We start from the raw sequence: 23,324 nt of genomic DNA, 5'->3' as shown, positions 1-23,324 counted from the left end.
TAGTTTTACACAAACTGAAGTTTTTTTGCGCTTTAAACTCGTAGTTATTGTGTGGAAACATGTTACATTAAGGGGATGGGTGTGGTCGTAAATTCTAAACCGACCAATCAGCGTCCATTACGAAAGTCAGAAAAAATAAAAGACATTGCAAAAACTAAAATAAAATGAAGGGTTATGAAATGTATTATGTTTTTTGTCTTTAGAAACAAAAGGTACATATTTATATCGGTTGTTTTATTCACAGCTGTTCTGTTGCTGGACACATTTTCAACTGCACGCGTTCCGCCCTGATGCTCCGTTCAGGTGGTGTCGCCAAACAACACTGCGAGCAGCTGTGTTAACTTTTTTTTTTAATCTGTTTAAAGCAGCCGAGATGATTTCTTCATTATTATGAAAGATTTCAAAACATAATGGCTTGAAATATAAGTAGACATGTTCTCCGTTGTACGTTCTCCATTATTGTCACATATATTCGAGATGGGTGTCATATTTACCACATTTTCCCAAGATTTGAATGCAGCACAGCACATGCATTGACGTCTACTTCCAAAATTTTCGTCCTGAGTGATCAGAGAGGGTGTATGAGTAATTCATGTAGTCTAGGTACGCCCTGTGCCCAGAAAAGAAAAGTGCATTTTCCAGTCTTAAGGTAAGGTACTTAAAATTTGTAATCAGTAAAAGGAAAGGATAACACCTCAGGTTTTGCATGCATTGTAAACAGTCCATGGCGGAACCCCATGTAAACATGGCTCCACAGTTTTCATTTACAAAAACAATTAGCTAAAACCATATAACGATGTTACTTAAATAAAACGTTAATGACGGCGTTGTCCTTCCTTTATCACGGGAAATCTTTATCGACATGTCGGTTGTTTTGGTGCTATGCTAGCATTTACTGGCCAAACCCCTTTTAGGAATATCAGTTCAAGTTTAGACTCGATGCAGTCAAGAACGCTAACATATATAAATGTAAATCATTCATCCTATGGGTCCTCGGGTGTTTCCATAATATTCGGCATTAAATTGATTCACTGAAAACATAATATGTTAGCTACGTTTGGGTTTTGCTAACGCGGCCCGTTTACACTCGCTGTGCTGGCAGAGGACTAGCCAGTCCAGAGAAGTCCTTTATTTAAAAAAAAGTTTCACAATGAAGAGTTTGTGTTGTGACTTTTGAAACTCGATTTTAAGAATGGCCCACCTTTCTTTTACTTAGTGCCGTAAACTGTGCATTACTGTCACCGTATGTTCGACAACATTAGGTGGTACTGTTTGAAGAAGCTCAGTTTGGCACTATGTTGGCAGGAGTGTGCTGTGCGTCCTCGGGCTTTCGCAAGCCTAGACATGCCCGACACTGCCTCCAATGAGCCCGGTTCGAAGGTTTCGGATCCACAACATTCCCAGAGACTCCTGAGAGTCCTTCGCACCTTTTGGCAGGAGCAAAGTTTCCACGATGCGCTGCTGGTGGTGGACGGAGAGGAGCTTCCTGTCCAGAAAAATATCCTGGCTGCTGCCAGCCCCTACATCAGGTCAGTCAGTCACCCCAGCACAGATCGGATTGTTTGTGAACACCAGCCAGGGACAACAAGGGTGTGTCCAATTTTATTTAGTGGCAGTGCTATAGCTCAGATGATTCTTGCTTTTACTTCCTGTTAGGACCAAGCTGAACTACAACCCTCCAAAGGAAGATGGGTCTACTTACAGAATCGAGCTGCAGGGAGTCTCTATGGCCATCATGAAACAAATCCTGGACTACATCTTCAGCGGTGAAGTGAGTGGGGATCCTTTAAAAGGCGAAGTGACCTGCTGATATCCTAATAGCATTTGGCTTTCACTGACTGTTCATATGTACCTCACACACAGATCACCCTGAGAGAAGAGACCATCCAGGACATGGTGCAGGCATCCGACCTTCTCCTCATGACCGACCTCAAGTCTCTGTGCTGCCAGTTCTTGGAGAGCTGCATCACTGCAGAGAACTGTATCGGTATCCGCCTCTTCTCTCTGCACTATTGCCTCTACCACGTGCACTACGTCGCCACTGAGTTCCTGCAGACGCACTTCCGCGACGTGGCGCTGACTGAGGAGTTCAGGGAGCTGCCACCGGACCGGCTCTGCGAGGTGCTGTCCATGGAGAAGCTGAATGTGGGCAACGAGAAGCATGTGCTGGAGGCTGTGGTGCGGTGGTTCGCACATGACCCGGATGATCGCAGGGTGGGTAGCACTGGAAAATTTTCTCTTTTTTTTGCAGAGATACAGCATTCAGAGGCAAGTCTCATTGTCCAGCTTTAGTTTCATATCAACAAAATACCAATGAGTGATTTTTTTCCTATTAAATTCTGAACTACCTAACTATAAACACTTTTCTTTTTTATGCATATAAAACTCTGTGAAGGGCTGGCTCAAGTGTTATTCCATCTGAATTTGCAGGTACGCATGAAGGAAGTGATGTCTGCTGTGTGGCTGCAGGGTTTGGATCTGAGCTACCTGAGAGAGCAGGTAAACAGTCTAAATATTTCTTACCAGCTGCTACTGTCAGGCACAGGGAGACCGTGTTTGGATGTGAATTTTACACTGAAAACTGTTGTGTCAATGTAAATGTATGTCATGTAAACTTTAACAAGAAGTAGGAAGTATATTGAATTTTATGAGCTAGGATTCTGATCCCAGGTTTTTAATCCTGTTTGCTGTATCCTTTGGCTGTAATGACAGCGTCACAGTTCAGGTGAAAGGCTGTAGCAGCTGAAATGCAGAATGAGGCCGCCTTTCTTCAACATTAAGTGTGAATACAATGAGTCTCTTTCTCCCCGTGTTATCAAGGCTAACTGACAAATGAACCATGATTTTAAATCTGAGAAAACATCAAATGGCAGCAGAGAATTTCAGAACAAAGTGGCTCCTGTTTTCATCATCTAACAACACTGAGCATTAATAACTGAGAATACTGATGAGTGCTGTGTGTGTAGTGGCTGAAACACACACTTTGTCTCCTTCAGCCTCACCTGGTACATCTCCTCCACCTGCAGACATGGATAGTTTAACTGTGCTGCCTGTGTGTGAGCCAGTGATCCTCACACGCAGTCATTCACCATGAAAACTCTTCTGAAAAGCTTTTAGTGACATCCCAGTGTGGGAGGAACTGCTCATTACCACCTTTATGTGGGACAGCTGTGGCTTACTCAGTCTGCTGTAAACATGCAAATGTAATATAAGTTTTGAGCTAACCTCGCTGTGTGCTACCGTTGTATCCCATCAGGCCATGGGGGAGCCTCTGATGAGGGAGGTGATCAGAGAGTACTGTCAGCCGGTGCTGACACAGGGTCAGCTGCAGGGGGAGGCTATGCTCGCTGCCTTCAAACCCAGAGGGTATTCTGAGTGTATCGTCATCGCTGGAGGTGAGGATCGCAAGTAAGTCACGCTCGCCAACTTTGTTTAGTTAGTGGAGGAACGCTGGTTTGAGGGCGGAGTCAAAGAGGCCATTTACGTGAAAAGGGAAAGACCATCTCTGAATCGAGGAGGGGGCCTAAGGGTACATCTTTCGCCATCTTACAACGCTGTGATTGCAGCCATTCCCCAACTCTCTGTGAATGGGACTCATGGCCATTGATCAGTGTTCTTTGATCAGTGGGTTTTGGTCAGTGGTTGTTGATCAATGGTCATGGGAATTTGCATAATTATGATTAAGGAACTGACCTCACAGCCCATTGTTCCTTCAGTGGGCTGGTTTCAGTCATTATGCAAATGTACTGTTTATAAGGTTTGGGGAAACCTGCAGTCAGCTGAGACTGAAGAAGTCACTTGGATGAGTGATGAAACGTTTCTCCCACAAAACGCTACGTCCAGATGAACAGATTCAACTTTTGGAGACTTTGTTTAGTTCTGTTTGGGCTTCGTGCAAAGAAACAGAAGTTTATTTCATACATTTATTTCGGATGCAAATACATTACCAGGTATAAGCTTTATTTATTGTACTGTATTCTTCAGTGTCGGCTGAAGACATCAAAACTGAAGTACACCTTAACTAACCGGCCTTAACCCGAGTGTAAATTGAGTAATTTTGTGCCATTCTGGAAGAATGACTCATGTGAAATAACCATGACAGTATCTTTGCCTCTGACTGTGAATTGTTGGTTCCATGTGTCACAGTGAGAGATGTTCAACAAAGATAGCCTGGGACAAAATTCAGACACAGTCAGAATGAATGGATGACCATTTCACAGCTACAACCTGGATAGGTGGGGGTGGGGGGTTATAACAGCACTTGTTGGAAGGAAAATAAAAACAGCTGACAGAGGGAAAAAAAGATTGTAGTAAAACTGAGCTGATCGCTGCAGCAGAAGCTTGTTTGTATGCTGTGTCCTTCAGATGTTATCATGACTGACGCAGCATGGAAACAGAGCAGATGACGTAGACTTTGAGATTCAGTTATCACCTTTGAACTTTGAATGCCGCTGAAGTCTCACAGCATGCTTCACTCTGTCCTGTAACCAAACCATCTTAGCTGAGTTTAGTTCAGGTCATGGTGGAGTTACGGTGGATTGATGCAGTATTTTTTTATTTCATACTTAAAAGCTCAGATACTTAAGGAAGCTAATATATCTGATACGACAATTTTGTTGTGACTTTTTTTCTTTTTTCCTAAAAAATTCCTGATCAGTACGACATCAGTGCTGCTGCAATGATGGATGATCAGAGTGAATGTGGGAATGAAAACAGTACAAATGTCTGCTTGATACAGCGCTCTGCAGCGCCTACTAGAGGGGAGGAGTTGGAACAGGTTGTGTCCGGAGTGTGATGAGTGCGGTGACGCTGAAGGTGAAATAAACACTCCAGCTTCAAAAAGTTAGACTTTTCTGGCAGTTATTTAATGCTTCAGGCTTTGCAGGGTTAACTCCTCCTTAATATTTTGTGTGTGGCTCTATAGCACAGGTGTCGAACTCCAGGCCTCGAGGGCCGGTGTCCTGCAGGTTTTAGATGTGTCCTTGATCCAACACGGCTGATTTAAAGGCTAAATGACCTCCTCAACATGTCTTGAAGTTCTCCAGAGGCCTGGTAATGAACTAATCATTTGATTCAGGTGTGCTGACCCAGGGTGAGATCTAAAACCTGCAGGGACACCGGCCCTCGAGGCCTGGAGTTCGACACCCCTGCTCTATAGCGTAGTGGTTAGCACATTCAAAGGGTTGATTGTTCGATTCCATCTCCATCTGATGCATGGCCCTTTGGGATTGTGTCAGGAAGGGGATCTGATGTAAAACCAATGATAGGGTTGTCTAGGCACAACCTCATCGCTGGAACAATCAGAGACATTCTACTACAATGGCAAAAGCAAGATGCAAGTCACCAGAACTCTTTGTGTGATCTCGTGCACGAGGGAGATGCCTGAGAGGAGCGCTGTTCCTGCCGCTCGAACCCCAGTCACTCTCAGTGAGCTCCCCCGTAGCACTGCTCTTTATTGTGGTTACATGAATATGCATAGGTTCATTAACATATGACATCTTACACAAGCATACATGTGAACAAAGAGTACCGTCTGTGTGTCGTGTAGGTATGCGTGTGTGTGTGTGTGTCAAGATATGACCCTGTGAACGCCTCCTTAAAAAGCCGGTACCAGGAGTCCAGCGGTCCACCTAACAAAGGGCTCTTATACTTAAACAGATACAGAGCAGGTGTCCTCCTATACCATAAATCAGGAAGAGAAGGTACGACCTCTCTCATGACCTTAGGATGTGTGTGCATGCCAGAACACTCTGGAAGGCACACAGAGTCTTTGCAGACTACTAAGGATCAGACATCTATCATTATACAATTGATTATATATTTCTAAGCATAAATGACAATCCAACAATATAAACCTGACAACCTTCCCAAATCCAGCGTGAGGATTTGGGAGATTTATATCTACTTGTATTTATATAAGTAGATACAAATACTTACTGTTTTTCTGCTTCCCCGAAAACTATGTCAGAGGTAATGAAAGTAAATACAGATTACTGTAACTTGTACAGGGAGAAAGAGAAAATGACTGTGAGGTCATTCTTTATTTCTAGTACTGGAGCTACAATTACTCTGCAACAGATCTTTCTGGCTTCAAAACAAGAAGATCTAGTGTGTTCTCGTTAGTTGATTTCTAAAGGCTTTCTCCTAAGAGCCTATTTAAAAGCTATATTGTTTTGTAGTTTTCACTTTGTTGGCCTTATGCAACACAATCAGTTGTTTGTGTTGCAAAAGGCCAACAAAGTGCTTCGTGGCTGTAACTGAGGAGGTAGAGCAGGTCATCTACAGGCAGGCAGCTTTAAAGGTGTCTCCTGTGTGCACTTGGTCTTCAGTAAAAGTACCGGGAAGGCCGACTCACATCCTGTCTGATCAGAGTGATGGGAAAAGTCTAACTTTTTGTCTGATCTGATGCTTTCATTCCGTGCAGAACCAGGAAGCCGACAGCTGCGACACGCTGCATGTGTCCTCTGTATGACGCCAACAGGCAGGCCTGGATAGAGTTGGAGCCAATGAGCGTCGCCCGCCTCGGCCACGGGTTGGTCGCTGCCGGTCAGTGCAGTCCACCGCACCTGTGATCCACAAACATGTCTGTAACAAAACGCTTTGTATTCAGTAAAAGACATTAGCAGGTGTGTCATAGTAAGGCTGTCTCTGTTGGTCAGGGGGGTTTCTGTTCGTGATGGGTGGAACAGATGAACACAACACAGTCCTGGCCAGTGGAGAGAAATATGACCCCGACTCCAACACCTGGAGCCCGATTCCCCCAATGCTACAGGTACGATCACATGTTTCTGAAACAGTTATTCATGGACACCCATAAACAGATAAACGGCAGAAATAAACTCCTGTGTGAGTGTGCAAAAAAAGTGCAAAATAGGGATGCTGTATTAAAAATAACAGAATGCAGTATTTCCAAACGATATATGATACACTCTCCTTCTGCTCAGTGCTTTTTTGTCAGATAGACACTAAACATGTATGAAACCATCATTCGTGCTGCTTAGCTATGCTTAGAGCAGACATGTTGCTGCCATATTGTTTTATATTTGACTTCATGGCCATCAGGTGTCAGCAGTGCTGCAAAAATTCCTGACAGCTGAAGGGTTAAAGGCAGATGATACACAGAGCGCACGATCAATCTCCAGAAAAGTGATGTCATTCACTAATAAAAGTTTGCTGTTATTATTAAGTTCCTGATATGAAGTAGCTGGTGGAAACATGTCATTTAATATATGTCACAGTTATTAAGTGCTGTTTATTTTATTTTTTTTAAAAAAGGAATAATGGAAGGCGAAGTTAGGGGAAAGACCCCGGCAGAGCTCCACCAGCAGATCATCAGCTTATTAAAGCTGCTGCACCGAGATGAATTTGGCACAGGAGCACTGCACACAGTCTGAAAACAATATAATAAATAATACACTTCAAGCCAGTCATGGGGTCTGACCCCACTGCTGCGTTTGTGTTGACACACAGACAAACAGCTGTTTGAAAAACTGACGTCACCAGCGGTACTCTTCGTGGTTTTGGTATGCTCTAACAGTGCATCTGATTTAAACTCAAGTCTCCCTTTGCAAACAAACCGGGCCACAGATCGCCCAGCTGTGCCCAGTTGTGCTTTGCACTTATGAAACGTCTGAACTTGGAACTCAGACATGGAAACACCCAGAGACCCCAGGTGGGTGTTTCTGTGTGGCTGAGCGTACAGCTGAGCGTGGGGGATGTTGTTGGCGGTGGTGGTTGATTATATTAACATCCGCTGACGTTCTCAGGCTCGTCAGAACTTCGGCGTGGTGGAGCTGGATGGTCTGATCTATGTTCTTGGTGGAGAGAGTGAAGAGCTGGGGCTGATCACTGTCGAGGTGTTCGACCCCTACTTCAATACCTGGAAAATGCAGACCAGTATGACCATGATCCGCAAGGTAACCCCCCCCTCACCTACACACACACACACACACACACACACACACACACACACACACACACACACACACACACATCGGGTATTCATGTCTTGTGGGGACATCTAATTGACATAATGCTTTCCCTAGCCCCTTACCCTAACCACCGAAAAATGAATGCTTAAGCCTAACCATAACCTAACTGTAACCCTGAAACTAAAACCACATTTTGATTCTTAAAAATGCCTTTAGATATATAAAATATCAAAATAGTATCAAATAAAATAAAAACAGACATTAAAATAAATAAATGTTGACGTAAGTGTTGAACAAATAAACATAAAATCAACAGTCAGTAAATTGCATAAATAAAAGCAGGACAAAAAGTAAATGTTGTACAAACATAAGAATAAAGTAAATACAGAAACAACTGAGGGTCTAAGCTGCTACCCTGTAACTGTCCAGGGTCAGGTTCTATTGTGGATTTTTGCTGCATGTCATCCCGCCATGAAAACTATCAAAATAACGCCATAAAATAATTGTAGACCACTTGGTGGAAAAGATGTCTAAATGTGCTTTATGGTCAGTAATGCAGGAATACAAAAAGCCGTTGGACACGTGATTTTCCACACAGCACCAGCAGGGTTTGCTGAAGCGGTGCGGCAGATCGAATCGATACTTTTAGTGAGTTGGGTGTGGGTCCGTTATCAGTAGTTGGTTTTCTAAGGATTTCTACAGCTTTTCCATCTGAGCTCATCTGTTCTGCAGAACCGGAAGCTAACTGGCTGCTGAGTGTTAATGATGGGTGACAACGTCAACAATTTGTCATCTTACACGAGGTCGGAGAGAGTCTGAAACCACCAGTCAGAGAGCTGCATGAGGTCAACTTCTTGTTAAATTTGAAGGAAGGACCAGAAAAAGAGAAAAGATGAAAAATTTACACAGAAATGAGTCAAATACGTAAGTGCAAATTAACTAAGAAAAGGACGACACGTCTCAGATTTAGCTTGGATGGGTTGTGAATGTTTTCAGTCACGTCAGCACTAGAATTCCCAGCACAATGCCCCTATTTATGTATCCTGGACTCAGTGTTTAGCTATTTTTGGAATAGGCTGGAATTTGACCCATATTCCAGTTGGGAATGCTGTACCACCAGGAGAGCTTGGAACTCGTCACTCGTGTACGTCAGTGAGTGATTGCTCAAGCTGGAATTCAACTCAAACTGATGGATGTCAGTTTGATGACTGAATGTCAAACTCTGAGTAACAGGATTTGTCTATAAACTGTATATAAAAGATGAGCTGCAGTTATGTCACCGACTGATTCTGGACAAATTTATTTATATTTTTAAAGTGTGTGTTTGGGATTTGGGGATTTGGTTGGCAGCTGTATCCATACATGGGTTCAACACAAAGATACACAGATCTCCTTTGATTCGCCTTAGATTAATGACTGGATGTTGGTGGTCTGGTATGACCCTGTCTTCAGCAGTAACTTCAGCAGAACAGCTCTCATTGTTCTGAAATGTAAAAAAAACAACAACATAAAATCAGTGACAGAAATATTTGGTTAGCTCGACGGCTGGACGAGGCTTCGACCTCGTCTGATTTGTACGATCGTCTCCATCTTCTCCTTCAGGTCGGCTGCTACGCCTCCATGAATAAGAAGGTCTATGCCATTGGTGGGGGCTCCTACGGGAAGCTTTTTGACTCTGTTGAATGCTTTGACCCCAAAACCCAGCAGTGGACGGGGCTGTGTCCTCTGAAAGAGCGAAGGTAAGCACAGCTCTGCTGTCTGTGATCTTAAAACGTTAAAGTTGGTGTTTCCTCACAGTCCTGACGTATTTTTTTTCTTTGCAGTCAGCTTGTTTGGGGATTTTTTTCTCTCGCTGCACGCACACTTGCTGTGCAACACTTAACATTTAACTTCAGTGTCGTTGCTTTAATTTGGACTAGTTTGTGTTGCACAACAGGAAATGAAACACAGCTCTATGGTCACTGTCATTCTCCCCAATCTGAGAGTTTTATTTTCAGTTTGACTAACTTTATCTAACATCACAGCTTCACTGACTTCACAGCATCTTGCTCAGCAAGTGTAGCTGTTGAGTCATACGGCGCAGTCAGAGCTGAACCTGTAAAGGAACATTTAACAATGTGGTTTTTATTGTGCGTTACTTTTCATTGTTGTGTTACACCTTCTCTTTCGTATCGCTGAATCCACACCAAGCATGCTAGACCTGTCTGTGCTACTCATGTGGATTTCATCCGTCCACAGGTTTTGGTTTCATTATGCGCTGTTATGAGGTTTTTTTTCTTCTCTGTGGGCGTCTGCAGAGTTTCCTTATTGGTTTTTCTGTACTTTTTAAGCACCACTGCTGCAAATGCGCTTTTGCCCACAGTATGTTCAGAATGTGCTGAGAATCCAACCCTCTCACAGCCGTGGCATTGCACTGAAATTCAACTCAAAAATGCTAAAAGGCAAACGAATAAATCAAATAAATGTATTTCAAGAGCTGGACCGGGCCTCTGCAATATGAACCATGAGTTTACGGTGTTTAAATCCTCAAACTTTTACCTGCCACCATTTGGTTCTATATAAGACGAGATGACATAAATATTCATCCTAAAGCTGAGTGAGGGTCGAGTATTAAGCTGTCAGCTAATGTTAGCAAGCTGCTCAAGGCAAGCCAGGATATTTGTCTCATTAAAAATGCTCCAAAAGGCACCGATGGCACGTACCCAGTGTCACTGCGCTAAAACCACATTGGTCTCCCACCTTCCTCAGAACGTCAGTAAAGTTAACTACAGAACTTATTCAGTGGTTAAAAACAGACGACCGTAAATCCTCGAGTTGTGGAGAGAAGCAGTGTTTCTGTATTCTTGAACAGAGGTCCTCGAGGCTTCACAGGGTGTACGTGGTCACATGCATCCTTTTTATAGCGTTAATTATTCAATTCAGATCAATTCAGTTTTATTTATACAGTGAAATATCAGCGCTTTACATTTGTAAGGTAAAGACCAGCAATGAGATGACGCTCTGAGCCAGCACTTGGTGAGAGTGGGAAGGAAAAACTCCCATTTAAGGGAAGCGATCTCCCGTATGACCCTAGTTTACTTGTTACTTATTATCCTTAAATGAATTGTTAAACTCCTAATCATTGCATAGCGATGTGCCCGCTTTGCTGTCAAACTCTCAATCTGTGCTGCTCAGGTTTGGCTCGGTGGCGTGCGGCGTCGGTCAGGAGCTTTACGTGTTCGGTGGAGTCAGAAGCCAAGAGAACGACAACCCCGAGCAAAGACAAATGACGACCTGCAAGTCTGAGTTCTACCATGATGAGATGAGGAGGTGAGTCGCCGACTGAAACGTTAAAACCACAGACGCAGCCACAGTGACGTAAACTGTACTGGCGCACGTGTCTGTCCCAGGCGTTTGCATTGAAGTGCTGTCATATTTCAGCGCTCATGCTGTTAAACAGAGCAAGGAATTTTTAAAACTGTTTTATTTTGAATGCATTCCATTATTTAATTTGCACACAGGACCGAAAAGATTTCACAGAAACTACCAGCGTCAAACGTATTCGTGCTGATGCTAATAGTCAGCCGTGCGTCCTTTGTGCTGGACAACATCCTGCAGTCGTGTTGTCTCACACACGTCTCCTGAGCGGTCCCGGCCCATTCTTATTTGGTGGATCTCTCCAGCTCCTCCAGATTTGATTGTCTTTGAGCGTGGACCTTGGTCTTCTGTTGACCCACAGATTTCTAGTCAGGTCTTTGTGTGGGCGAGTCGGTAACGTTCCCTTGTTGTGTCGGAAGACAAAACAATGACCAAGACCCAGTTTTGCTACTGACTGCTTGAAGTTTTCTTTCAAATTCTTCACGTGTCTTTCCTCCCATCATGAGTCATTCCACCTTGATGAAATTCCCACTTCCGGAAGCACTGAAGCATCCCCACAGCATAATACTCCCACCACCGTGTTTCACTGTGGGGACAGTGTTCTTTGGCCTCTCCCTTTGGCTCTAGTTTCATCTCATAATCGTGCTTAATCGTTCTCCAGGTTGTCTTCAGCACACTTCGTTCTGGTTTGAAGGCGTCTCTTCTGCAGAAGTGGAGTTTTTCTTGCAGTCTATTCCCGTCCAGGAAACGCTATGAAAGCTTTATATATCCATTTCCTGCTTTGTGAGCGTCAACAACTATTTTTCTCAAGTCTAAACTGATTTCTTTCATTTTTGGCATCGTGCTTTGTCCAGTGACAGCTGAAAGTCTTGTTGAAGCTTTTATTCTGTGTGTATTTGGACGATAGCGCTCTGTTTGAACTTGACTTTTTAAACTTACAGCACATCGTTGCACTGATGAACAGAGCTGTCCTTACAGTTTGTATGTGTGGCTAATCTTACGATTGCATTATTAAAAGAAAAGAAACATGTTCTGCTGCAGGTGGATGTTCCTGGATGACCAGAACCTGTGCATCCAGACCAGCTCCTCCTTCGTCTACGGCGCCGTGCCCATTGGAGCCAGTATCTACGTGGTGGGGGACCTGGACACAGGTTGGTGAAAACATTAAATAAAGCTCTCCTGGGCTTTCAGGATGTTCAGCGTTTGATCCTGTAACCCTCCCGCTTCCTTTGGTTGCAGGCACAAACTTTGACTACATCCGGGAGTTCCGGCGCACCACCGGGACGTGGCATCGCACCAAGCAGATGTTACCTAGCGACCTTTCCAAAACGGCTTGTGCCAACTTGCGCATCGCCAATTGTCGACTGTTCCGCCTTCAGCTGAGTCAGGGCATGTTCCGGATCAGAATCTGACCCGGGACAGCAGCCGGCAGCTCTGTCCCGGCTCCATGTGTCTCCACTTTTGCACACTGGTACGCTCTATCTGCTGTAGGTCTGAGTTTATATACAAACACTAAAGCGCTGTAGTCGCTACGCTTTGAGGATCTCGACTCCACTCATTGGTTTATACTCACGACCCTTTTGATGTATATTAATTGTATGACCAAATGGGATAGACTTTAATCTGAACACATTTTTAGCTTTATGGGTTTTATGACATTTTTCTTATCTAAATCTATTTTCTTTGAAGTGTGGGATTCTTTTTTTACTACTTTCTTTTAAAGGACATTCCTCATTTTGAATGTTTTCTGGTTCTCGGTTACTTGGTGAGGGATTCATTATACACCAGTCACTACCCCTTTATTACACTAGAAATCACGCTGCACAGTTTTTGCAGAGGCAGCGAGGCCCGCTGTGGTGCCGCTTTATTAAAGGATCACTGTAGATCATTTCAAGGCTGCAAATATCCCATTATTATCACCGTTATGACGTTCCAGTTCATGATAACTTCGCACACATCACCTTGTGGTAGAGATACGAGGGAAGGATGAGTCACACATGAAAGCAAAGTAAAAAGTTGCAACAGGAATCAGCTGCCTTTTTGGTAAATGCATTAGAGACTTGCCAGCTGACCCAGTCACATGCATGTTAAGCCTCACACGCTGGTTTGTTTTACGTGTGTGTGGATGGATAATATTCTGTTTGGCATGTGCTGGTCACAGCAAAAACTGTATGCAGAGTTCTTGATGCTCATGCTAAAGTTCAGTGAAGCCACAGGCTGGTTTTAGGCAGGTAGCTAAGCTGATGCTAATTGTTAATCAAAACTCTTTTTAGATTTGCTGTTACGGTGATCCCACCAGCAAACACGCCTTCCTTTACCATCAGCTTTTAATGCAAGATGCACATGACACCACCTTGCTTCTTGTCTTTAGGTGAGGCCGAGGTGAACTAACCCCCATGCTGCTGTGACAGAGTAATGTAGATAACTGACTGATGAGAAGGTGTTTTAAAGCCATTGTGGGGAGAGAATAACTTTGGTTTTTACAGCCTAAAAAACACAATGTGGGCACTTCAGCAGCATTTTTGTCTGATTGGTGATCCTCGTTGTTACGTGCCTAAACTGAACCCTAATCATCCCACAACAGTTTGACAGTTTAGAAGAAGGAAGTAAAATGATTTTGTACAGGAAGTTGTAGGAGCACAGTTCTGAATCCACAACCAAAGATTTCACAAATGTCTCTTAAACTCCAGGAAACTCTCGATGTTACCGGAAGCCCTCGCAGTACGGTTGTGTCCTTTAAAAACTATCCCGTGCAGCGCACGAGTCTCGGACGGTGTAGAAAAGCCATGTCGAGTCCTCCAAACTATGCACGAACACGGGTGACTTGCTTTTGGTGACGGCACCTGATTTCCATATATTCACAGAAATGTTCCCAGGTGCTGATTTTAGTGTTTGCCTCTTGGAGCACAAACTCTTTAATGGATTATCACTTTTTATCTGAGCTGGTCCGGGCCCGGTCCATTCTAAAATAGAGCATGTTACACTGGTGATTTACTGGATGTGCTGCAGCTTTGCTGACCTCTGACCTGGCTTTACAGTCAGGACAGTTTTGGCATCTCTTGACCCCGTTTGTTCTGTGTGAGTTACAGCTGCTGCTGTCTGTCCTGCACTCAGCGGCTGCGCTTACAAAATGTGCACTCGCTAAGCGGAGCTCGTGCCCCGTTTCATGCAGCGCAGTGTGCGTTAGGGCCGATCGCCCCGGGCCAAAACACAACCCTTTCAATTTGAAGCGACGCGAGAATGTCACATTTTAAAGACTTGCACAAAAACTTGCATTAGACTGCAGTTGGAATCACATCTGTATTATTTTGTAAGCTTATTATTTATCATAACATAAATATTTAAACTTCAACACCATAAATTAAATAAAAGGCATCAGTTCAAGCGGTAATTTGGTATAAACGGATATGTTGCAGCTGGTCGCCTTTGTCGGCTGCACTGTTACTGGTTAGGTTGCTACACAAGCATTTGTAGCTCACCTAACAAAAACACTCCTGTTTTTTTTGTTGTTGTTGTTGTTATTTATTCCAGTATGCAAAATATCATCTCATTTTTGTTTTTGTTTGTCTTTTTATTTACTATTATTACCAAGCAGCAACATCCTGGGCTGGAAAATGAAGCCAGTGGATCATTATTACGAGCTGTGGTCTGAGGAGCTTGGAAGACTGAAGAAGCTTCTTGGATCAGAGGTGAACAGCTTCAGGAAATTTAAAGAAGTCCAAGCTCCTCAGACTACCATGACCTGGGTGACTGAGAACGTCATAAAACTCACATTAAAATGATTTAAACACAGCCCCAGATGAACAACCGCACAGGGCACATTACATCGTGTCATTATTTAACTAAATCTAAGCCACAATGCAGAAGCAGTGTGTGAAATCCTAAAGACACGCCGTGATTCAGCAGCTTGTAGAACCACCTTTACGTCCCACCGCAGCACCTCCGTCCGGTTGAGGTCTGGACTTTGAGTGAATCTCGTTTCTGTGGCTGTAAAACGAGACCAAATCTTCACGCCTCCACCACCGTGCTGACAGCAGACATGAGGTGCAGTGTTTAGCTTCTCCAAACGTGCCGCTCTGTGTTGTGGACAGACGTCTCCGCTTTGCTCTCATGATTTGTTCCAGAAGTCTTGTTTTCTTCAGCTTTGCAAACCTAAGATGTGCAGCAATCTCGAATGCTTCCACTTGTGAATAATCTTTCTCACTGTAGAAAGTTGGACAAATTTCCAAGAGAGTCCTGCACAAAGGTTACAACAACTACAACACGTAAGAAGTAAAAAACAAATACAATATTCCACACTGACGAGTGAGCACAGGTGTGGATGGTATGCAACAGCAGATCATTAAGAGCTACATTAAAAACAGTCACACTGACTAAAAGAGTTTTTCTCCTTTAAAATGCACTGAAACTCCCCCATGGCAACCATTTCTGACAATGTCAGCTCCTTCTGTAGATTATTCCAGATTAAACGGGAATAATGCCTTTTTTCCCCACTGTGTCCTGATTCTCAGGACACAGTGAGAGCGAGCACTCTGTTGGTTGTGGCTTTTACACATATAAACACAGATAAGAGGAAACCAGCCCAGGCTGACCTCACAAGCCTTGTCTGCTGATGTCTTTCCTGCTTGGTATTATGTTAACAGACGAGCAAACTGCCAAAGTTTGCACACTTGCTGGTGATCAGTTAATCGAGTGCATCTGACTCTCAGCACCAGGCTGCTAAACCGCTTAGTTCCTATGGAAGCAGTGAGGGTGCATCTAGTGTTTCACACGCTGCTTCTGCCTCAGGGTTTAGTTTCTGTGAAATAAACAATGACTCATTGTCTGAACGTCGTCTATTGTAGTTTATCTGAGTTGGATTTACGAAATTTTAGAACCCGATAAGGAGCAAATGACTTTTATCTCCTGATATTTAAAACTTAAGAAGTGATAGAGGGTGTGCTTTCTCGTTACCATGACTGTAGCTAATTGCAAAATCGCTAAAAGAAATTGCAGGAAATGTGCAAACCTAAACACAGCTGGTGCAACAGGCTGTGAGGCACACAGACGAATATGAAGCAACAACTACAATGAAACAGTTTGTGATTTGTGCTGTAAATGGATTGTTGACATCAGTGGGGTTAAAGAAAAAACACGGGTTTATTTCGACCTGGAGTTTCACGTAAATGGTCCTGTTGTGGCCGCGTGGGTCGTTAAAGTTTCTGCCTGTGTAGATGTGAGGAAAGACGGAGCTGACACAGGTTTTTAAACCGTCTGACTTTCATCATCTGACTCATTTTTTTTGTTGGTCTTTTATTCACTATCTGAAATTCATAAAATGGCCATAATTGGACAGAAAGCTCTGATATGACAGCCCGGCTGAATATGAAAGGAATTCCTGGTCCGCTTCCTTATTCTTGTCGTGTAACATTCCAGGGTGTCTTAACATTTACAGTAAATCATATGGTTTCCAAGCTGCTCCGTGTACTAAACGGCACTCGCTATCACGTGTTCGCACCTCGTGACTGTCTTTGTTGTGATGTGCTGGAAAACATTATAAGGGAAAATAATGGCGGTCTAACCTGAAAATAACCCAGCTTCAACCAAAGCTGTGTTGTGAAAGAAAGAGGGAGTCTTGTTTCAGTTTGTACTTTTGTAACTGGTGCATGAGGAAGTTTTGTAAGATGTTTCCCATGAGTGTCATTCATTTACGTCAGAGGAATTAAAACAGTCGGTGGTCAAGCTGTATGTTTTTGTCTCATTTGCTTCTCTGTTTTATTTCAGCCTCCAGAGAGAGCGACATGCTTAGTCACTTTCCTGCTGCTCATTTTGTACCATGCAAAGAGATGCTGAAAGCTCCTTAATAACACTTTTTATTGTTTAGGTTGACTGCATTGCTCAATAGCACATTCAGAGTATTTGCATTGGTATTAAAAGGTTGGTGTTTTTTCCTGTTTGGTATCCGATCTGTGCCTGACCAAGTTTTCTTACTCGAGATGTACACGAGGCACTAAAGTTCATTTCCAAAACACAGACGTGTGTGACGTGCTCCAATTTGCACAAAGTTGTCCACATTCCGTTCGTGAGGGTTCTCGGTACAAACAAGCACCAAGGAGGACGGGAGGGTGAATCATGCCTGCAAATGTGCTGATTCAGCGGAGAAATGCTGGGAATTATTATTTGACAGCAGCACAGAAAATCTGCAGAGCCTCGCTGCTTTACTTACCAGTGTTCTGTTCAGTTGCTACTCGGGGAAGCTCTCTTTCGGCAGCTCTGCTTAGAATCGCAGCCAAAAGGTGGAGGGTCTCATAAAGTGGATGCTGCACCAAGAGCTGAGCATGAAAGCAAAGCTGTTGATTTACTGCTCGACTGATGGCCACGAGCTGTGATTAATGACTGAAGAAGATCGTGGGTAATAGTCTTGGAAATGAGCTCAAAGTAGGCCCGCTACATCTGACTGCGATGCCTTCAGGGGCAACTAGAAGGTGAGCTGTTTCAGGCATGTCCACCTGGGAGGAGACCCCTGGGTAGACCAGGACACACTGGGGGGCTCGTGCCTCTTGGGAATGGCCTGGTGTCCCCCAAGAAGAGCTGGAGGAAGTGGCTGAGGAGAGGCAGGTCTGGGTATCTCTGCTTAGAATTGCTGTCTCCACAACTTACACCTGGATGCTAATGAAGAAAAGGTAGAAGTTGATGCACAAAAATATGCAGGAAATGACATGCGTGACCTCAGAGCCTCTGTTTAATGTGCTTCAGCAAAACTTACACACGACTGCATTTTATAGTAAACTCCCCAACTTTACATTCTGTTATTTCATCAGGCCAATGAATCTCAACTATTGGTACCAGCAGGGCTAGTTTAATTTAGGTGGGGAAAAAATTACATTTTGATTATGAAAAAGTTAAAAAGAAAAACGTAATCTGTAATTACTGTGAATTTCCAGAGAAATGGGATAGTCTTCCATGCCCAAGTGAGAAACCGGATATCAACCTAGTAAGAGCATCTTTTTCAGGCATTGGGGGAAAAAAAGATCCTAAATGCAGTGAGAGGCACAGAATGGCTGTAATTCCAAAAATAGTTAATGGGATTTAAGTGGAAACAGTTAATGTCGTCAGATATTATTTCAAGATTTTTTTCATTATTGCCGAGTCTGTATGACAGACTTCATCCTTGATGGAACTTGCATCATTTCCTTTGCCTTTTGTTTTTTTCCAATACAACTACAGATAACGCTGCCTGTTATAACTCGTCTCCTGAACAACACTCACTGGAGGGCCCCAGGTGTTGCAACAGGAAGGACTTTCCTTTTGGGGCACTGTTGGCAGTAGGGTGGGGGCCGGGTCTCTACAAGAAAGGTGAGATGACCCAGCGGAAGCATGTGTAAACCTCAGAGGTGTTACTGAGGTAGGCGTTGTGGTTTGGGACCTTTGGGAAGAGATTTTAAGCTCCCGCTCTCTCTTTTAACAGCTTTTCTCCTTCATAAGAACTCACTAGTCGCTTTGTTAGGTACACCATGCAATTATCTAATCAGCCAATCACATTGCAACAACTCACATTTCAAGATTAAACCTCCTATCAGAATGGGGAAGAGAAGTAATCTCAGTGACTTTTAACCTGACATGATTGTTGGTGCTAGATGGGCTGAGTGGTTCAGAAACTGCTGATCTCATTAATCATGTGTAGAGTTATCTGAGAAAGAGAAATATCCAGTGAGCGATAATTCTGGGTGAAAACCCTGCAAAAAGCCCACTCAGGGTATGAACAGACCCCAATAGGGCCCAGTACAGGTGTGAAATCTGAACCACGCTGACAGTTTAGTGTGCACAGCCCACACTAAGCAGAGAGAGGCCCACAGTGAGGGCCCATGGTGTACCCACAGTATGCCCACATTATAGATGTGAGCCGCCCTACATTTCACACAGGTGCGGAGGCCCACACACAGCACAACTGTGGTTCAGATTGGTGGGGGATATTTTCTTGGCATGATTTGGGCCCCTCAGAAATAAATGAGCATAATTTAAATGCCACAGCATGCCTGAGTATTATTGCTCACCATGTCCATCCCTTTATGACCACACTGCGTCCAGCACACAGCGTCACAAAGCTCAAATCATCTCAAAATTGGTTTCTTGAACCAGTTCTCTGCACTCCAATGGCCTCCACAGTCACCAGATCTCAACCTAGCGCAGCGCCTTTGGGATGTGGTGGAATGTGAGATTCCCATCGTGGATGTGCAGCCGACAAATCTACAGCAACTGTGTGATGCCGTCACGTCAACACGGACCAGAATCTCTGAGGGTCCACCACCTTGAATCTGTGCTGTGAAGAATTGAGGCAGTTCTGAGTGAACAAAGGTGTCCAGCCCAGCACTAGCAATGTGTTCATAATAAAGTATCTGGGGAGTGCATGTTCCAATCTTTATAAAGTTTGCTCATGTCCAAACCTTTGGGGGGTTTCTGTTCCCTGTGTATATATGAAAATATGATCCCCCTTTGACCTAAAGTGTTTGAGAGATGAAATAAATGGTTATTTCCCACACTTTTAGGACATCTAACATCTTTTTTTTCCAGGTATACGCTTGCACAGTCGAGGTGTTGCCTATAGCTTGTTCAGTAAATTCAAACTTGTTACAAATCTGTATCGAGTGTATGTCGGTAGAGTTTAAATGCTGTCTGAACCTTTGCTCTCACTGACACATGTTTGTAAAAACACAGACGTGTCTGGTGTCGCTTTGTCTGTAATAACTTTCTGCCTCTTTGTGGTTTCTTGTAGCTCCTTTTAGTATCTTTGTGTCTCTTTGTGGTCACATTGCATCTCTGTGGGGTCGTTTCTCTTCTGTCTTTGTTGTTATTTTAACTTTATGGTTTTTACATGTCTGTTTGCATCATATTACATCTCGATAGGCTGATGTTTTCTCTTTGAATTCCATCTATTTGTATTTGTGAATGCTGAACCTGAGTTCTGTCACTGTCCAGTAACAAATGCGTAGTTACTCTTACTTTGGAGCCCCATGATGTCATTAAGTAGCGGGTGGCACACACCCGCCCAATCAGGCTTGGTACTCTCTGTTTTTTATGCCTTCTTTCTCATCATTTTCGTCAGTGATATGTTCAGGATGTTGAATGTAATACCACAGAAAAACCACAGACATCACACTTAATCAAAGGGAGATTACACATGATGGCTAAATATCGCCACCCCCTCATCACCTGTGTATTTGTCATTCAAATACATGTTTGTTTATCTGCTGATTTGTATGATACACAGATAAACAGCCTCTGTGGGTGGAAGTTCTGCCATGAATATGACTAAACAGGTAACAGAGCTGAAATGCACAGAGGGTTAGGAAAATCAGCCATTGCCACAATGTAAAGCATCTACCTGGGAAGCATTTTTTATGACCCACCTGTGTATGTGAGTAAGTGGAAACATGAGTCATGGTGACTGGAAGCAGTGGCTCTTCAAGTGGAAGGCATGACTCCGGGGGCTCGTATTGTTCAACATCCGCTTGGATGAGACATCTAAGACGGACTTTGGCAAGTTGTGGCAAGTTGATCTTTGTGATCCAAAATAAACCTGTCGGGGTCCAAACCGCTCTGGCGGGTTTTTTGATGGACGAGAGTAAAACCAAAGGTATACCATATCCTCTGACGGCTGCAGCATTACATGGACGTATTCCTGTTGTTAGTCATTCTGCTGGGGCGTAAGGTGTGACGTTTCATGAATGTACAGTTGACCACAGCCTATTCGTTGATTTTTCTGTGGAAAAAAATTATTTGCGGGAAATTCACCTATTGGCAATTTTTTTTCATACAGCATATCTGAAGTATTTGCTGGTTATTTTCATTTTATTTTTTATGACTAAATAAATTTTTGAATGATAAAAATCATTATTTACTCATTTTCAAATATTAATATTAATGTAAACACAGTAAAATAGCAATAAAATGTTTTTTTTCTTTAAAAATTATGTGGAAATTCGAAACACAAAGCTTCCAGGAAAGAAAATGCAGCTTTGGGAAGCTGAAATAGGCACAATGCTACTTACACCCTATTGGCTGGCATTTGCAAAGTGTTTTAGGATGATAGCTTAAGGTATATTTTGTGTTTGAACTGTTAAAATAGGCAGTTTTGAGCATTTTTAGAGAGGTCTCACGTGTTCACGGTTTTGGTCCCTAACCCCTGCGAATACCAGGGCTCGACTTTCATTTTAAAAAGTCTATTTATTCTAGGCTTCTCAAAAAAGGGAACACTTGATAAACAACAATAACTGGAAGTTGTCTTTTTGTAAACTCTCAAGACTACCTGACCTGGATGACTGAGAACCGACACAGACACATATGTGCATTGGAGAAGCAACAATAAAACAACATCCAACAGGTGATAGTTTTGCAAGTGGTCTCCACGTACCATTGCTCTCATCTTGTCTCTCCTCACTCATGTTTCTCTAATTTTACTTTTTTGTCAGTGTCTTTGTCATATCATAGCCAGTAGACAGTAGACTTTTATAAGATCATGCAAAGTTTGCTATGTCTTGCAGAACAGCCTCATATGGAAGCCCGTTTTCGCCACTAAAGAAAAAAAAGTATCCATAACTCAAAATTTCGAGTTATTTTCTCAAAATTTCGAGTTAAAAGTAACTCGAAATTTTGAGTTATGGATACTTTTGTTGTTGTTTTTTAGTGGCAGAAATGGGCTTCCATAGCCTCAAGAGTTTGGGAGAGATAATGGGAGATGGGCCGTAGAAGGCCATCAACCCAGCAGCAGGACTGGTATCTGCTCCTTTGTGAGAGGAGGAGCAGCGAGACTGCTGCCACAGCCCTATAAAATGACCTTGAGTGGGCTACTTGGATGCAGGTTTCTGACCAAACTGTCAGAATAAGGCTCCACGAGCACAGGATGAGGTCCAAACGTCCAAAGACTGGCATTCAGTCAACCTGAATGTCAGTCACACAGCACATGTGACAGATGTTATGGCACCTATGTAAATGTACATGCTTTTTGTAGCAGTTGGGTTTTTCAGTTCTCCTTTGTGGTGATTTGTCACATTCTTGCTGATGAGACTCTTCGTCTGTCTTGCATGCTTTACTGTGTCCGTTTGAGTCTATGCACAGATTTTAGATGAGGTTTCGGTTCAGGGACTCTGAGGGCCACAGAAAAGCATTCAGCTTACATCTGCTGAGAAATAGAAATTCCCCTCTCGCCCCTGCAGGCAGTCTTTTATCCTTCAAGCTCGGGTCCTACCAGAGGCCTGGGAGCTTGAGCGTCCTGCGCAGTATCTTAGCTGTTCCTAGGACAGAGATCTTGGATGTTGTTCCTGCGCTCCGATTACCACTGGGACCACTGTTACTTTCACCCTCCACATCTTTTCCAGCTCTTCTCTGAGCCCTTGGTATTTCTCCAGCTTCTTGTGTTTCTTCTTCCTGATGTTGCTGTCATTTGGTATCGCTACATCTATCACTACAGCCATCTTCCTCTGCTTGTCTACCACCACTATGTACAGTTGGTTAGCCATCACCAGTTTCTCCGCTCGGTCATTCGAGAATGATTCCATGTCATGGTGTTCCATGTATGCTCTGCCTGTTAGCATCTTGAGCCCTGCTGTTATGTATACTTATTTTATGTTATGGATCTTGTGCTCAGACCTTGTTCCTGTGCTGCCATGATTTGCCCCTCTGTGCCGTCTTTCAGTTCAACTTTGTTCAGCCACTGGTAGGATTTCTCAATTATTTGCCAATTTAGCCACTTCTTCTACCAGATATGCTGTGCAGGGCCCTCCCCTTTCTTAGGTTGCTGATGCCTGAGGTATTCACTAAGCACACTATCAATTGTGGCCACCTTCAGATGTACTCATGGATCTGTTGTTTCCTCCTGCACAGCGGCTCTGACACTCACTAGTCCTCAGCCACCTTCCTTCATCTTAGCACACAGTCTCAGGGTGTTGGCTTTGGGGACAAACCCTCCATGTCAGTGTCAGTGGCGTCTGTCTCCTTTGGTCAGCTTATTATCCCAGCAGGGTACCTGATCACCGGCAGGGCTTAGGTGTTCATTGCTCA

At 43.5% G+C, this 23,324-nt stretch overlaps 1 protein-coding gene and 1 long non-coding RNA gene across 4 annotated transcripts; one reads left to right on the top strand and one right to left on the bottom strand.

The window, feature by feature from the left end:
• The first annotated feature begins 394 nt into the window (after nt 1-394).
• On the top strand, nt 395-20,266 carry gan (gigaxonin). Of its 3 annotated transcripts, none has more exons than XR_003221131.1 (14): nt 395-649; nt 1,306-1,529; nt 1,657-1,771; nt 1,864-2,214; nt 2,431-2,499; nt 3,257-3,408; nt 6,425-6,546; nt 6,660-6,772; nt 7,767-7,916; nt 9,534-9,670; nt 11,106-11,240; nt 12,330-12,439; nt 12,528-12,759; nt 18,495-20,266. XR_003221131.1 is itself a non-coding variant. In XM_003439532.5 (13 exons), exons 2-13 carry the CDS (start codon nt 1,345-1,347, stop codon nt 12,698-12,700), a joined length of 1,812 nt encoding a protein of 603 aa, XP_003439580.1. In that variant the 5' UTR covers nt 396-649; nt 1,306-1,344; the 3' UTR covers nt 12,701-17,015. The 3 variants fall into 3 exon arrangements, 1 of the variants encoding a protein (XP_003439580.1); XR_002062699.2 differs by lacking the exon at nt 18,495-20,266 and adding an exon at nt 14,884-17,015; XM_003439532.5 differs by lacking the exon at nt 18,495-20,266 and having other exon boundaries at nt 396-649; nt 12,528-17,015.
• Nucleotides 16,198-21,895, bottom strand: LOC112847543 (uncharacterized). The gene is made up of 2 exons (XR_003221132.1): nt 20,675-21,895; nt 16,198-17,936 (listed from the first exon to the last, which is right to left on the bottom strand). It is a non-coding gene; the product is annotated as an uncharacterized LOC112847543 (long non-coding RNA).
• Between the last annotated feature and the right edge of the window lie 1,429 nt (nt 21,896-23,324).

This window comes from Oreochromis niloticus, linkage group LG7, assembly GCF_001858045.2.
Source record: "Oreochromis niloticus isolate F11D_XX linkage group LG7, O_niloticus_UMD_NMBU, whole genome shotgun sequence".
NCBI lineage: Eukaryota > Metazoa > Chordata > Actinopteri > Cichliformes > Cichlidae > Oreochromis > Oreochromis niloticus.
This window is presented reverse-complemented; position numbering and strand designations above follow the sequence as displayed.

Excerpts from the sequence above, each read along its gene's own strand:
- gan (XM_003439532.5), top strand. The coding sequence starts at position 1,345 with ATGCCCGACACTGCCTCCAATGAGCCCGGTTCGAAGGTTTCGGATCCA. Across the intron at positions 1,772-1,863 it reads ACTACATCTTCAGCGGTGAA|ATCACCCTGAGAGAAGAGAC; the intron begins GTGAGTGGGGAT and ends CCTCACACACAG. Across the intron at positions 6,773-7,766 it reads CGATTCCCCCAATGCTACAG|GCTCGTCAGAACTTCGGCGT; the intron begins GTACGATCACAT and ends TGACGTTCTCAG.